We start from the raw sequence: 16376 nt of genomic DNA, 5'->3' as shown, positions 1-16376 counted from the left end.
TGCCTGGCTGAGATGAAGAGATGAGATGTCAATATCACTGTCCTCCTTAGTGTGATGTTCTTCTGTTACAGGCTGATGGCTGAAAACACCACACAGACAAACGGACTCAGTCAGAGGATAAATCTGCTTTGGGAGAAACTTTGAATGATCTTTGCTGTTTATAGGATTCACCTGTCTGGTGGCGTCTCAGTGGAAACAGAATTCCCTGCTGGACCTGCTCAGACAGATATCAAATGACTGCATAAAGCGCTACAAATTATCTCAGCTCTGCCAGGGCAAAAAGTAATTAAATAAAAGAGTCTGTTACTGGTGAGAAGGTCCAGCTCCTTCTGTTTCATTGTCAGCTGATCATCACACGCCTCGATTCTGTGCTCAATCTCCTCTTTTTCGGCTTGCAGTGCGAGGAGCTCTTGAGCGAGAGGGTTTTGGAAATAACTTTCTTTGTGTGACTTCAGTGTTATTCTGCAACTCGAAATCCTCTCTTCGTAGACTTCCCTTGTTGGGACACAAATAAAGAAGCTTTGTTTGTCACAGCGACTACACGCATTTTGACCAGAAATGAAAGTGGAACTCACAGGTCATGGTTGTAGCTGCTTTTTCTGCTCTCCAGTTCTGCTTTCAGCGTCTGCTCATACAGAAGAAGCAGGCTGTTGGTCGCCTTCATGCTGGAGTTACATGGACAACAAAAAATAATGTACAACCAGCACAGAATAATGCACTCATAAAAGTTACAATTGAATCTGATTATGTGAAAACCTTTTTTTTTTTTTACATGATCTTACCTTTTTGCATTCACTTTATTCTGCATTACAGTGCTGTGCATCTCACTGATTTCCTCTTCAAGTTTCTTGATATTTCCACTCACTGTATCAACGTAAGACCTCCTCTCAGCAATGTTGGCTCTGCAAACTGTTGACAAAAATGGTTTAAAAACTTGAGGAGCACCACGTAACACAGTACACAATACTGTAATATAAAGACAAACAGAACATTGCCCTATATGATTCTCAGGGAGCCCGAGACTGTTTAACACCTTTACGGGACACCCATTAAAGCCTTTGACACTTGCATGTAATAAGATGCTTGATATGTGAAGAAAACGAGTGGATGAACATTTTTCTGAAAAGCCACAATCACTAAGCATCGACAGGGTACAGACACCGGATCCCCAACAGTAAAAAGGCTCTTTGTTTTATCTGAGAAATGAATGTTTTTGGACTGTCGGAGGAAGCTGGAGTACCCAGAGGAAACCCCCCCGGCATGCACAGGGAGCTGAAAGCTCAACACAGAAAGGCCCCAGCCGAGTTTTGAATCAGGAACCTTCTTGCTGGGAGGTGACAGCGCTAAAAAGAAAGCATTCATATTTAATAAATACAATATAACAGATTGCATCTCCGAGTTCCACAGTTGTTGCGGTGAGTGGAAAACGTGGGAGCAGACTTGTGTTTAGGAAAAAGGGAACCTCTGAACAATTTATAATGAGATAAATTATCTACATGCTAGGGATATGGACCCTTAGCTGATCTGAGAGGAGAGTGCCAAACATAAACATGCTGTAGTAAACAGAAGTAATAAATTGGGGACAATTTGCATATATGATTTTGAATTTGTATCATATTTGCTACATCAGGTATTAATGTGTAATTCATCGCTCAAAGTTTGTTTCACTTAAACGAACAAAAACACATAAAACACAACATTTTTAAGTCATTAAACTTTGAGTTTCTTTTTTCTTGAAGTCAAGAATGTCAATGTCATACATATTTTGTATCTGCTGAAATGAACCTATCACGCAGCAATGACAAACCCACCACTGGAACCCGTGTGGTGGAAGAGGAACCTTTCACTTAGATTTGTTTATTTTTTGGTACACCACATCTTATTTTGTATTGTGGAAGGCTGTGGGGGGATAAGAATACGTGGGAAAGTGTGAGTAAGTGTGTGCTGTTGCACACATTTTTCTCGTGAGTGGCTGGCATGAACCTGTTATAGTACATATGGCCCGGTTGATGTATTCAGAATAGTGGGAAAATGTGAGTAAGTGCAGGCTGGGATGAAGCTGTTATAACACTTAAAGCCCGGTTGACGTGTTCAGAATAATGGGAAAATGTGTATTTATGTAAATTAGTTAAATAAATTACATAAATAATAAATAAGACTGTATGTGGCTTTATTGAATGCATAATTCATCAAATGTAATGACAATTGACAGATAAATTACCTGTTATACCTGATGTATCAAATTTGATACACACATTTCCAACAAGGTTTTACTGTGAATGAAGTTATGAAATAATAAGTAGTTTTACAATACATCAATTCATTAATTGTTCCTATTGAAGTTTCAGAAACAATTTGAAAGTTTTTTCTCACCTTAACAATTTCAAAATTTGCAAAAATATTCTTGAAAAATCAAATGTGATCGCTGAGTAATGGCGGCCATTTTGGAATTCTCTGTTGACACCCACTGATGCATGAATTACTGATCCATGATGGATTATCTGTGTACTGCATGTGTCTGACTATATACATCAGGTTTTTTCAGGAAAAAAATCCCATTGATGATGTAAAGGTCTCAAAAGTTCATGTATCAAATGTGATACACATGGCTTTAATGGTTAACATATGACCTGTCAGACAAACCTTTAATTTGTTGATCAATTTCATTCTTCTTTTGAGAAAGCTCCCGAGTTTGAAGAGCTACGAAACACAAAACGAAGAAAAAGTCAACTCATATAAAAATATCCACCCAGTGTTCACGTTATTAATTTACAGGTTGTCCTTAGCTAACGAGTTAGCTTGCAACGGACCTTTGGTCCAACAGTAACTCCCGCTAAACCAACACACCATGAGACAAATTACTGTAAATGAAAAAGAGAAAAAAGCATATACATAAAAAAGTCATCACGGTTACCTAATTGAAAGAGGAGGCTGTCGATATTATTAAGTGAACCTTCGTTATTCATTTTTACACAAGCTATAGACGTTAGCTGATTGCTGTGGCTGTTAGCGGTTAAGAGTTACTCAACCAGGGAAATGTTCTTGTACGTGAAAAACGTACGTGTGTTAAATTTTTAAAAACAAAGCTTATATGCAGAAGAACAAGAGTTCAAGTTGTAATGTGCTCTTAAGTAAGAAAGTCACTTTATAAATGAAAGTTTGCGCACAAAAACGATTTGTTTTAATCGCAGGTGTATCATCAAATTCGGTGACCATCACATTATGTGACCTCATGGATTTGCTGTCATAGACTACTTTTTGCTGTTTTTAAACTTAGTGGTACCATAGTATTTAACATGTTTTTTTATTCATTCAATTGAGCCATCATATTCGCTGATTACTATATCAACGAATGAGGTTACACATCAGATCTTTTTTTTAAATATTTTAATACGATAAACTATGCAAACTGAGCATCCTGCAGCATTTTGGTCACGGATTTTCCCTTCAATATTGTGGTTACACCTCCCTATTTTGTTGCGCTTCGGCACACACGTATTGCAATATAACCTCTGTAAATACTCTACATCTAACTGTACAATTTTCATTATTGTTATTGTCACAGATGCAGGTGAAGTTTTCCCCATCTTTTTTCTGCTTGCTGTGGCGGCAGGGGCAAGGACCATGGATGGTTTGGATCGGTGTGACAGAGGTTAGAGGAGGGGCGGGATTAGTGCTATTCTGGAAATCTTTTTGCGTAGCGCATCTGTATCGTCAAAATCACAGGCTGTGATGTGTGTGTTCGTGCAATGTGTCAGACAGACCCGGTAATTTTTTCTCACACGGCTGTTTCTACCCGCTGCTCCTCCACTTTATAAAAGGTAAGATTGCTTTTCCGTGGTAGTATTTATGTAGCGACACATATTCGCCGGTTGATGTCTGCAGACAAAAGAGCGGACATGGGTGGGATTTAAATGGGAGGGGATCAGCTGTATGAAGGGTTTTCATGATCGATTTTAACCCTCATGAGAAATGATCCTGTCTTTTGGAACAACACTACAGGGCATCAATGATTGCGTGTTTTTTCTGTTTTCGTGTATGTAAAGGGGATAGGATGATATTAGCCTGATCTCGCAGCTCTTTGACAAACCGTGCTGTCATCCAAGGAAAGACCACCCCTACCCCCCCTCCCTCTCTTACGCTGAACAAATCTAGGATATCATGCTTTGTTTGTGTTACATCCGGTGCGATTTTTCCTATTCATCCAGATGCCATTAGATCAACGCTAATCATGGCACATTTCTTGGACGCTATCAGTCAACACTGGAACATACAGAAAACATAAAGATTGAAGAAAAAAAACTGGCTACTGTGCAGAATCTGGGCCAGGATGACTGCACACTCAGGATTAGATAATGACTAAAAGAATAAATAAATGGTTTCCTAATGGTTCTTTTATCCATTTGTGCATGTGTGCTTCTGTTTAAAAGCAATGGTTGGATGTAGTGCAGTTTCTGCTGCTTAATATTTCACAATTAATCTCTGTTCGTAAAGGGTCAGCAAAAGAGCCAGAGAGTCATTTATGTGAAAGAGAGCATGGCACAGGCAGATGATCCTCAAACTGAAGGAGAAGGCAGCCCCCAAATGGTCTCCTTAAGATCGGACATATCTGGTAATCATGTGGACGATGGAGAAGTGGGACCTTCTGTGAGGAGGAAGAGGAGGAAGAAGAAAGAGCCACGTCCAGAGTCCATTATTGTGTTCCGCTCTGAAATGGAAAGGGCTCCTGGTGAGGAGCAAGGTGGTGAGGAGGGTGCAGAGAGGAACTCTGAGGAAGGAGCGAAATTCCTCTGCACACCCACAGGCGAAGGTGAGAGTTTAAGTGATCCTTCTTTCGAGGATTTCCATGTCTTAGTTTGATTTTATGTTTAAATAGTATGCACACAGTGTTGTCTTACTGTAATAAGCAAATCATTCCCTGAAAAAGATGTCACAATATGCATAAGTTGTTTCAAAACTTGTGTAATTTTGCATCTTCACAGATTTATCTGTCTGGCTGCCTTAAACCCCAAAGCTCGCTGTCATTGAGTGTTTATTATTATTAATCTAGTTTCTTATGTAGAGCTTCCTCTTCATTTTCTGAAACATTATTCTTACTTTGCTGAACTTTTTCACCAAAGTCCTTCACAATCTTTGAACTCTCTGACTTTGTAAGACATCGCTTGAATTACTTTAGAAGTGAAAACAAAAAGTAAGTGTGAAACACTGCTGACGCATCTGTCACTTCATGTTTTCTCTGAACAGGAGGAGGCTGGAACCTTCCCCCAGACAGCCGCTATGTGACACTGACTGGCACCATCACGCGAGGAAAGAAGAAGGGTCAGGTGGTAGACATACATGTCACTTTGACAGAGAAGGAACTCAGGGATCTGGCCAAGTCAAGGGAGCGTCTCAATGCAGAGTGTGAGGCGGGGGAAGGATCAAAACGCTCTTGTACCTTGGGTGTGTGTCAGGGACCCCACGTTGTCCTGTGGAGCATCTCATGTGCTCCTGTGGTTTTCCTCCTCTCCTTCATCACCTCCTTCTACTACGGCACGCTCACCTGGTACAACGTCTTCCTGGTGTACAACGAGGAGCGGACGTTCTGGCACAAGATTACAATATGCCCCTTTCTCATCATCTTCTACCCCATGCTCATCATGCCCATGGCGCTGTCGCTGGCTCTGTACTCGGCTGTGGTGCAGGTGTCCTGGGCCTTCAGCGAGTGGTGGCAGGCGGTGCGAGACATGGAAAAAGGGTTCTGTGGCTGGGCCTGCGGGAAGCTGGGACTTGAGGACTGTTCACCCTACAGCATTGTGGAGCTGCTGGACTCGGATACTGTTTCTGGGACCCTGCAGAGTAAGGCGCCCAGTGAAATTGCCCAAACATCATCAGTTTGAAGGAGCAGATACTGAGGTCATGGCACATATTCCTGTTGTCTTCAAAAGTGTTTCGAGATGAGCACCAGAAGTTTGAAGTCAGTTACACAGGACTGATTGTAAAGGCAGTTTGGCAAAATTCTTATTATAAGGTCTTATTTCATGGCTCGAGTAAAATTACCCTTTTAATGAAGGCTCTAAGATCTTCCTTAAAAAGCTACTTCACCACAATTTCTTGCAAATGATAAACACTGCCTGAGCTGTCCGTAGGTGCTGAACTGTTTTTACAAATCATTATTGGACCCTGAACATATGTGGTTATTGACTGGTCCGTTTTTCTATGTACAGGTTCTTTATAGACTCACACAGGTCACCCAATAGCTATCTGTTATTACTGAACAGAACTTGGAGACCTTTTTAAAACACATAGGCCTTGGTTGCATGGCCAGGCTGTGGATGCTTACACACATTACATGAGTGTGAAGGTTTACACTTAAGTTTCAGTTAATCTGTAAATATCTTTACCTAAATGTTTGTGATCACCGTATTGTGCAATGGCATCAAATGTCCCAGTATCCTTGAAGGCAACGCCGTTTTGTTTGTGAAGTCATTGTGATCCCTCTGAAGTTATTGGAGTGAGGCTGATGGGCTAAATTTGGAATTCTCACCATGAGCACAATAATCTGTCCTGTGGGGGCACGGTCTATCCCCATCCAGCTTTATTTTTTAATATTTTCAAAAAAATCCAATAAAATAACCAAAAGTAACAGTTTGTTAGCCTCTCTCCTTTTCCTAAGAAACACAATCCCACAAACATCAGTTACTACTGAAGACTGCACTGTTTTGCCTATATTTCTTCATGTCATGGCACTATTTTGTTGCAGATTAATACACATTGAATACTTTAATGAATATGTTCTGCACAAGGATGATGTGAACAATGTGTGTGGTATTGACCCAGAGCAAACATGTTATTATTGGTGTTTTAATCATGATTCCAGTGGAAGATAAAAGCTTGTGCTCATTGGAATATCAGGCTTTACCGACACAATCTAGCTGGTTTAATCCATTACTTGTTATAGTTGTTTTATTTGGCTTGATTAAAAATGACGATGGATATTGAATAGTACCAGCTTTTGATACAAATAAGTTGCTAGAGCTGTGTTATTCCTCGTGATTTCTGTGTTTGATGAAGTTGTTTCAAACACAGCGAGACATAGATAACACTGAGGAAAGATGTATACGGGGATGTGAGTGTAGGTTGGTTTCTGGGCTGAAGGCGTTTGATGAGTGCTTGGAGTTGACAGATCTTGCACAAAGATCACAAAGAAATGTGGCAGGCCCTCAGTTCTTTTTTGCCACATCCTTCATCAGAAGGTTTATTCAGCCATGTAAAAGTTATGATCAGGACAAGGTGATGTTTTTTTTTTAAATGTTAAAAGCACCACCTCAATGGGTGCTTGTAAACTGCTACTTCTGTTGTTTTCACTAAAAAATCAGAATCTCAATCAAATTCTGTCATATTTTATATTTCACTTAGATTGATTTGACATGTCTAAGTCTAGAACACTTTCAAAAACTGTTGTAGTTATGTGTTCAATACTGGCACTTTGACATAATTGTATTGCAAACAGCTATCATTAAAAATGAATGAATGCGTACTTGTTTGTTTGAATGGATCAGATGGTTTACATACTCAGTGAGTCAAATGTTGAAGTATGTTGGGTTATGTTTAAATGTTTCTGGGTAACCTTGTTATTGTATTTAGTTTAATTTTTTTTACAAAGGAGAAGGGACTTTGACCATTGGTTTTGGATTGAATCTGTATTCCACATTTCTTTCATTAATTGACAAGATGCAAAGTAAAGAATTACACAAATTGAATAAAATGTTGTATTCCTACTTTTCAGTAATGGGATTATTTAAAAATCTAAAGCAATATCTCACCTCCTTCTGTTGCACAGTAAAGCAAAGTGTGACCACCACTATTTTCTGTGCTCCACAACATCCACTGCTGCAGATGGCTCTGTGGGTTTTGAGTGCTTTGAAAACAGATTATCGACACCCGTCTGATACAATGGGATCCTTACTGTAGAAAATACATTGTCTCACACACAACTACATACAGTGTGCTGGAGAAGAGAACTGTTAAGTGAGCAGATATTTACCAACTTGTTGTGTTCAGACCAGTTTTGTTCTGATTTTGTTAAACGACTGATAAAGCTTTCAAATGACATCGCAGAACATGATCAATATACTGATGATGTGTTTTCAACCAGAGACACGTTCAGCTCCTCTGCAATGAGGACCAGTTAAGAGGACAACTTTTTAATGGCAGGGGAGGGACCTTCTTTAGGTTGAAATACATCTATCTTCCTCTTTATTTTGTTCTTATTTTTTCTATTAACTTTTTCTTTTGGTCCATGATAAACTGCACCAATTCAGTTTTACTTTGGGATGGTTTTGGTTGCTGATGTTTGCAATTAAAGACCACATAGACCACATTTGTTTTGCACTGCAAGCTCAAAATACCGCTCTTCCATTTTCAGTGCAACTACATAAGAATAAAACTCCTTTACCTATAAAATTCCACTAGATAGAAAATAGTTTTTAAGAGACAGTTGGCTATAACACAATTAGTTGGCAACCAAAGGTTAATCTGATAAGCTACAGAACATATTCTTCATATTCAAATTAAGTTTAACCATAATGGCATTTACGTTTAGAGGTCAATTGTGTTCATTGTCGTATATTTATTTAATTTTACTTTATGATTAAGGTATATTTTTCAATGTAATCATAATAATTTTTAGATTCACTCCCATGTATTCATTTATCAGTATTAATAGAATTTATTTCTGAAGTTTTGGCTCAAGTCGGTAAGCTCCCCGACTGCAGAACAGCACTGATTCCATATTCTCACAGAGAGCCTATGAAGCGCTGGAGGGCGTTTGACCTATATCCGATTTCTACATTTTAATGGACCCACTCATCAGGCTTTGCTTCATGAACAGTATCAAGGCGGGTTTACATAGGTGCAGCAGATTCTTTTAGCAAGTTAATGGAAATTTAGTTAGAGCAACGATCATTAGGGATAGATAAAGCTTGTAAAGGTAACTGCGGAAAAATGTTAACTGTAAACAGGAACTTCCTTTCGTTTCCCGTAGTTAACGCAGTTTCTCATCGGACACATAACAAAGTAACACGCAGTCTTTGGAAGAGGGTAATAAAAGAAGATGGCGAGTTCGAAAGTAAGTCAATTTATCTTGTAATTCTTGAATGACTTATTACACACTTATGCTTATTTGTAAGATAATATATGCCCTTTTTAATGTACGGTTTCTGAACAGCAGAAAGGAATAGTTGTTTATTGAGCTTTAAACGTTAAACAGCTGTGGCATGTTGAGACATGTTGAGTCTGAGGAGTGAGGCTATCACGCCCCCAGTTGATGTTCACAATTATGATTTTATGCTGTTTTTAAGCATAGAGTGGTTACGATGTTATCAGCATGAGAACATTTATTCTTGGCATAATAAATTAAGAATTGAAATGTTTAGTGGTCGTGTGTGTGTGTGTGTCACCTCGTAAGTGTTCCACAAAATTGTTCCATGAACCTGAGATGTTTGCTCTCTGCAGTCTTCTCTGGTGCTGTGCATGGATGTGGGTTTTACCATGTCCAACTCAGGCCCAGGTGAAGAAACTCCCTTTGAGCTGGCCAAAAAAGTTATCCAGAAGTTTGTCCAGCGACAGGTACAGGAACACTTTAATAACACCAGGCACAAACCCCAAATCACTATAAAAAGAAAAGTTCCAATTATCTTCAGCCTACATTGGACCTTTTTTTTTTTTCCTCTGTCAGGTTTTTGCAGAGACTAAGGATGAACTTGCTTTAGTTCTGTTTGGCACAGATGCCACCAAAAACCCTCTGGATCAGGATGGTCAGTACCAGAACATCACAGTGCACCGTAAGCTCATGATACCAGACTTTGAGCTTCTGGAGGAGATTGAACATCAGATCCACCCAGAGAGTCAGCAGGCTGACTGTATCCTGTCCAATTCTTTATAATATGTTGACACACAGCTAGTGTTGTACATTTTAAAAAACAAAATGTACAATAACAGAATTACCTTTTCATTTTCAGCAAGAGCTGCTGCTTTTAGTACTTGTTGTTTATAGTCTAATTGCTTAACTTTTGTCAAAGTAATGATCACTATTTGGATGCATAAATAAAACTCCCTAAGAACAAGTTTTTTGTTTTTTTGTGTGTGTAAAGGGATTCTGAAAAAACAATGTTACAAAGTGATTTACATATTCAGGGAAATTCAGTTTTAAAAGTGAAGCTCAATATGCACCAAACCAACAGAAATTAGGCCAAAATAGTTATTATGTGACCTAAGGATTTTGTTGAGTTGGCTTTTCTTTTGAATGTTCTCATGTTTTGAGCTCCTTAACTCATGTTTGACAGGGCTGGATGCCCTTGTTGTCTGCATGGACATTCTTCAGACAGATACGCAGTAAGAAACAGCTTGTAACTAACTGATAATCCCACCTGTCCACTGAAAAAATCTCAAACTCACACGAGTTCATGCTCATCGGTGCTCAAAGATATTTTTTGATGTTGCCTCTTTAAGGGGGAAGAAGTGTGATCGTCTCAACATTGTCCTCCTGTCCGACCTCAACACTCAGGCCAACCCAGACAACCTGGATGTTATAATTGAAAACTTGAAACAAGCTGGCATCACCCTGCAGTTCTTGTAAGGTTCAAACATATTCAGAATTAGCATTTTCAAATGACTCCATTAATAAATGTTTTGGTCATACTGGACCCCCCGCCCCACACAAACACTTTTCTTGTTTTACTTAACACTTAATGAACACTTAAAGTATTTAAAGAGACTGATGCATTCTTACTGATCAAATTTATGATAAAGCTCCTTCAGCCAAGTTTTAAGGCATACGGGTATCATTAGAGTGCTTTTTATTTTCTGGCTCTAACTACAACTGTTTGATTTCCAGTTTGCCTTTCCCTGTGGAGGACGATGAGGAGGGCCAAAGAGATGGGGACAGAGGGGGCCCTGGGGACAGAGGGGGCCCTGGGCACCCCAGTTGTGGAAAAGGTCTTTCTGGGGAACAGAAGAGCGGCCTGGATATGGTGAAGCACATCATGCTAAGCTTGGATGAGGAGGAGGGCCTGGATGAAATTTACACTTTCAGGTTAAAGAGCATCTTATTTTTTGTTTTTCTGTAACACAGTTTTCTTATCTCTCATTTATCTCTTCCCTGCTAAATTCTTGACCTCTAAATCACATACTTCTTCTTCATGTAGAAGTAGTTGGTGCTTGCATGTGATGGTGTCTCATAACCTCATTTCCATTTGCTTTATTCTTGTTGTAGGAATGCAATCGAGCAGCTGCATATGTTCAAACGCATTGAAAGGAGACCCATGAGCTGGCCCTGTCAGCTGACCATTGGCAGCGCTCTGTCCATCCGTATTGTTGGCTACAAAGCAGTAAGTTATTTTGAGAAAGTTTATTATATAAATTAGATGCTTATTACACAGCCAGTAATGATTGACTTTTAGAACTTGAGCATTTGTGAATAATGCAGTTTATAATTATGTTTAAAATCTGCTACTCCTTGTTCACATCAACCTGACAAATTAAAACAAGAACTTCTCTTTGATTTCATGCCAACATACCGATAATGGCTCGTCAGTAACAGTCACATAAAGCTCACCCAGAAATATTATGTGGACCAGGTGACTGAGGAGAAATTGAAGAAAATGTGGATTACAATTGACGCTCAAACCAACCGGAGAGATGACGTGAAGAGAGAGACTGTCTATTGTTTGGATGACGACAACGAGACCGAGGTGCAGAAGGATGACACCATTCAAGGTGAGGGTGCTCTCTGAGATCAAAGTGCTTTCTGTTACTTCTCAGCACATACTTATATCTGACTCTTGGCATCCAGTCACATTTTAAGTTGGCTTCTTTTCTGTTTGCAGGTTTTCGGTATGGAAGCGACATCGTCCCCTTCTCCAAAGTTGATCAAGAACAGATGAAATACAAGCATGATGGGAAGTGCTTTGCTGTGCTGGGCTTCACCAAACAGAGCTTGGTATTATACAAATTCATCACAGCAGTGACTGAACATGGCATATAAAAACGATACAGCTTTAAGACCAATCTTTTATTTCCTTTTTTGGGTCCGTAGGTACTCCGCCATCAGTTCATGGGAACACAGGTTGTCAAGATTTTTGCTGCCAAAGATGATGAGGTGGGGTTGAAGAGAGCTTGTACATTGCTGGTGACGCGGTTCAGTTTCTGACCTCCGTTTCTACCTTTCTGCCTGAGCAGCACGCAGGAGTGGCTCTGTCGGCTCTTATACACGCATTGGATGAGCTCAAAATGGTGGCCATCGTACGTTATGCCTATGACCGGCGCAGCAATCCTCAAGTGGGCGCAGCTTTCCCGTGTATCAAGCGAGACTATGAGGTCAGATCACCGACCCAATAATGCTGAATTTCCCTGTGGTTATCCACAGTATTTTCACTGAATAATTGTCAAATAGCAGCTAACAGCCCTCCTCTCACCCTCTGTAGTGTCTGTTATACGTCCAACTGCCCTTCATGGAAGACCTCAGACATTTTATGTTTCCTTCACTGGACAACAACAAAAATATCACTCCATCAGGTACTATTTCTTAGCTCTGAAGAAAGCCTCAATCATATATGGCACACCACAAGAAACTTGGGCATACACGTTTGACTGCAATTCTCACTATCTGCGTGAAAGTAAGTTATTTTAGAGTTCCAGCATATTTCCTTTTATGTAGATGGCCCACACACATCACCACGTGTACATCTGCAGTACTGAACTGCAGCTGCTATAGCTAAGAATGCCTTCCATGACATGTTTAAGATGGTTCTTCATCAGGAAGTTTGTCAGAAACTAAAAACTGAATGGAAAAACTAGCTCAGCAGTGAGCATGTTTCTTTTGTGCGCTCAAATAAACACTATACTTTGTTTATCACAAGGTCAACAGTGTATATTTGACCCAAACCTCAGCCCTGCTTACTTTTGGTGAAACAGCTCAACAATTTCACGGTGTAGACTAAATGACTGACACTGTATATCGATTTTATCCCAAAAAGACTCGTCAACATTTCTATGTATTTCCCTTTCGAGCTTGATGTGACACGACATTAAGACACCCAATGATTTATGTATTTATTCATATATAAACTCAGCATTTTACAATAAAACAGAGTTTAACCACACAAATGTTTAAAAAAAATGTTTCAAACTTTTCTTTAGATTTTAGTTTTTTTTTTAATTACATTTTTGTATGAGATGTTTTTGTGAGGTGCTTCAGGTCTTATTTTGTAAAGAGAGACATAAGTCAGAGCACTTAGATATGGAGTAAGGAACTTGATGAACTTTTGGTTCTGCCTCCAGATGCGCAGCTGTCAGCCGTAGACTCTCTCATTGACTCTATGATGCTGGTAGAAGAAGATGTGAATGGAGAAAAGAAGGACCTGTTCAAGCCCCACCACATTCCTAACCCTGCCTTCCAGAGGCACTTCCAGGTAATGGAGAACAGTTTGTAAGTGCAGTGAAGGTTTGCGAGCTCTTTGCAACATTTATGTTGCAGGACAGACTTTAACTGTGCTTTCCAAAATATTGACTTCCTTATGGGTTAGGTACGGTGTTGCTGTGGGAACCACTTTTACTTCAGGTTCAGTTTGCAAACTGACTCTCTTTGGGACAATTAAAAGTATTAATTAAAAAAAAATTATAATATTTCTTGTTGAATATCTGAAATTTCCTTTCCATCATAGAAAAGAAACATTAACCACCTAGATGCTCTTAATATTCAACCAGCATTGCCTCTTTATCACTTAATCTATCTCCCTACATTCCTTCTTTAGTGTCTTCATCACCGGGCAGTCAACCCTCGTACCCCTCTTCCCCCCATGGAGCCATGGATGAAGGCTGCTGTTGATCGCCCTGAGGTCATTAATGAACGCTGCCAAGCTCCACTGGAGGAGATAAAGAGGAAGTTTCCTCTCACCGAAGTGGAGAAGAAGAAGAAACTCAAGACTAGCGCTGAGATTTTTGGCAAAGAGTAAGTTTGGAGTCAGTTTTCACAGCTAAGGTGTTTTTGCTGTCAAAATGTAAAGCTGGAGTGTTTCTTTTAAGCTTTTGCAGTGAAAGTGGATAAATATTCTGATTTCAAAGCCAATCGACTTTGTCATTCATAGCACCGAGGAGACCGGTGCCAAGAAGGCGAAAGAAGACGAAGCAGAGGAAGAGTACAACCTGGCTGACATCTCTGAAGGCTCTGTTACCTCTGTAAGGATCAGAGGAGAAAACAGCAAATGAAAGGACTCCACCAACTGGTTTAATCTGCTTTACACAGATTTCCAATTCTCTTTCTTACCAGGTGGGAAGTGTGGATCCAGCCAGAGACTTCCGCACTCTGATCAAGCAGAAGAGTCGTTCGTTTGACGAGGGTGAGATCCACTGTCTTTTTCATCTTTCATCTTGTCTTTTGGGTTGGGCACATAAACTTTTGATGTGCTTGTGTTGTAAACCACCATGACTCATGCTCAGCCTTTGTAATTATGTTTCACTGTTTGTTTGGTTGTGGTGACCCCTGTGTCCTTCCAGTCTGTCAGCAGCTGATTCACAGGATAGAACAGTTGCTTAGCAACAAGAACACACACTACTACATGAAAAGCATCACCTGTATCCAGGCTTTTAGAGAGCAGTCTATCAAGGTAAGCAAAGACTGGGTGTCAGATTAAAGCGTCTGTTTCTTTTCTCATGACTTGAACTGGGGCCAAGTGTTGTAAGTATGAGCTTTTACAAGACTAGAACTGAATATGAATGTTTTATATTTTCCTCAATTCAGCTGGGGAATGCTGGTCTGTACAATAGCTACCTCCAGTCCCTGAAAACGAGTATTCTCAACAGAGGCCTCGAAGTCTTCTGGGACCTGCTTGTTCAAGGTACAGTAAGACTTTTTACTTGGAGCTGCAAGATTTTACTTAAGTTATTCTTCGCCTGGGACAAAATGAAACCTTTCCATAATTCATGTGTAAAATTATCCTTGAGTCACAGCTGAAATCTACTCAAAAGTTCTGTTTGCCGACTTCTTTTTTTGATGGACAGATGCTGTAACTTTGATCAGCAACGAGGAGGTTGAAGCAAGCACGATTTCGAAAAATGAAGCTAGTCAGGTGACCTAAATGTATTCGACTTGCACATATCGATTAAAAAAAATTATTGGGAAATGTCCTTTTCACTGACTGAAGCCTAATTATACAGTTTCTAGTGGCTGATGAAAAGAAAGAGGAGAAAGCTGCTCCACCAGTTGAAGACACTGGGGATGTTGATGACTTGGTAAGTGTATAGTTCCAGGGACAGCATCTGTTGGCTTTAAATATATCACGAGTGTGACTTGAATGTATATTTAAGTGTCTTTGCAGGACATGCTGCAGTGTGTGGTAGCTACCAAGACCTCGGTTATAAATGAGGCTCACGTCTTTCTGTTTTTTCTCTCTTCCTGTGCAGCTGGACATGATGTGAGAGGAGAGACTAGAGGAGTGTCTGCAGAAATCTAAGGAATGCAATCTTAGAACCCAGCCAGACCAAACCAGTTCAGCCGTCCATTGTTATTGTCCCACTTGAAAGCCCATGATACTTTGTAACTGGTGACACCGAGTAGCTGTGAGCATACAACATAGAATGGTGTTTAAGTCAACATTCTTTGTACAAATGCTTTCCTTAGAATTTATGAAAAACTATTCCAGGTGTATGAGATCAAATTCTTTGCGTCCAGTTTATGTCTTTTACAAATCTCCTGTAATTCTATTCTAGTTTGCCATAATGTTGGATACAGCGAGTACTTAAAATTAAGGATTTTCATGCACTAGAAACCCTATTGAGTCCACCAAACTGAATGTTTATTATCTTTAATGAGTAAAACTCAACGATTACAAATATATGTTTTGTATAATATTTTTGTGTAAAAAATAATGGGGGTTTTTTTTAAGCACAATGGCGTGACATCATTTGCAAATTGAACAGTGCATAGCAGTCATAATAAACCAGTCTCAAGTTTGAAAGATAATTCCTGTTCATTTCAACATGGGGTTTTTCCCATTAATGTGCCTGCCGTTGCTCTATGGGAAATGTCGACTTTGCACATTTGTTGTAGATTTTAGGAAACTGCTTGAGATTTTCTTTTTTATGTGCATGTCAACAATCTGAAGTCAATGGTCTGTGTTATTTCCCTCACAACTACAACACCACAACAGAAATGCTGGCTTTTCTTGTGTTCCTTGTCTATATTACCGTGTGAGAAATACTTTCTATATTTCTTTTTATGTCTTTTTTTTTTTTTTTTTTTTACTAGTATCACCACACATATTCCCTTTGCTAAGAAAGAAAATAAATGAATGGTTATAGTTTCTTCCCAATGTTTCCCACCGGTACAACCGCACACT

The 16376-nt window shown here is 39.6% G+C and overlaps 2 protein-coding genes across 3 annotated transcripts; both read left to right on the top strand.

The window, feature by feature from the left end:
• Nucleotides 1-3707: 3707 nt before the first annotated feature.
• Nucleotides 3708-7971, top strand: tmem169b (transmembrane protein 169b). 2 transcript variants are annotated; one of them, XM_072397175.1, is made up of 3 exons: nucleotides 3708-3821; nucleotides 4495-4810; nucleotides 5245-7971. In XM_072397175.1, the coding sequence occupies exons 2-3, from the start codon at nucleotides 4537-4539 to the stop codon at nucleotides 5877-5879; spliced, it is 909 nt and encodes a 302-aa protein (XP_072253276.1). In that variant the 5' UTR covers nucleotides 3708-3821; nucleotides 4495-4536; the 3' UTR covers nucleotides 5880-7971. The 2 variants fall into 2 exon arrangements, with proteins under 2 accessions (XP_072253276.1, XP_072253275.1); XM_072397174.1 differs by having other exon boundaries at nucleotides 4431-4810.
• Nucleotides 7972-9002: 1031 nt separating this feature from the next.
• Nucleotides 9003-16000, top strand: xrcc5 (X-ray repair complementing defective repair in Chinese hamster cells 5). The gene is made up of 21 exons (XM_072397172.1): nucleotides 9003-9109; nucleotides 9496-9609; nucleotides 9719-9902; nucleotides 10326-10374; nucleotides 10492-10614; nucleotides 10877-11074; nucleotides 11255-11369; nucleotides 11619-11757; nucleotides 11868-11980; nucleotides 12077-12139; nucleotides 12220-12357; nucleotides 12465-12555; nucleotides 13321-13451; nucleotides 13794-13990; nucleotides 14127-14217; nucleotides 14309-14378; nucleotides 14536-14645; nucleotides 14780-14876; nucleotides 15040-15107; nucleotides 15196-15270; nucleotides 15442-16000. The coding sequence occupies exons 1-21, from the start codon at nucleotides 9095-9097 to the stop codon at nucleotides 15454-15456; spliced, it is 2196 nt and encodes a 731-aa protein (XP_072253273.1). The 5' UTR covers nucleotides 9003-9094; the 3' UTR covers nucleotides 15457-16000.
• Nucleotides 16001-16376: the final 376 nt, after the last annotated feature.

The sequence above is a fragment of the Leuresthes tenuis genome, unplaced genomic scaffold (genome assembly GCF_036924035.1).
Source record: "Leuresthes tenuis unplaced genomic scaffold, fLeuTen1.0.hap1 SCAF_12, whole genome shotgun sequence".
NCBI classification, from domain to species: domain Eukaryota; kingdom Metazoa; phylum Chordata; class Actinopteri; order Atheriniformes; family Atherinopsidae; genus Leuresthes; species Leuresthes tenuis.
The sequence above is the reverse complement of the archived record's forward strand: the minus strand, read 5'-3'. Positions and strand labels throughout refer to the sequence as shown.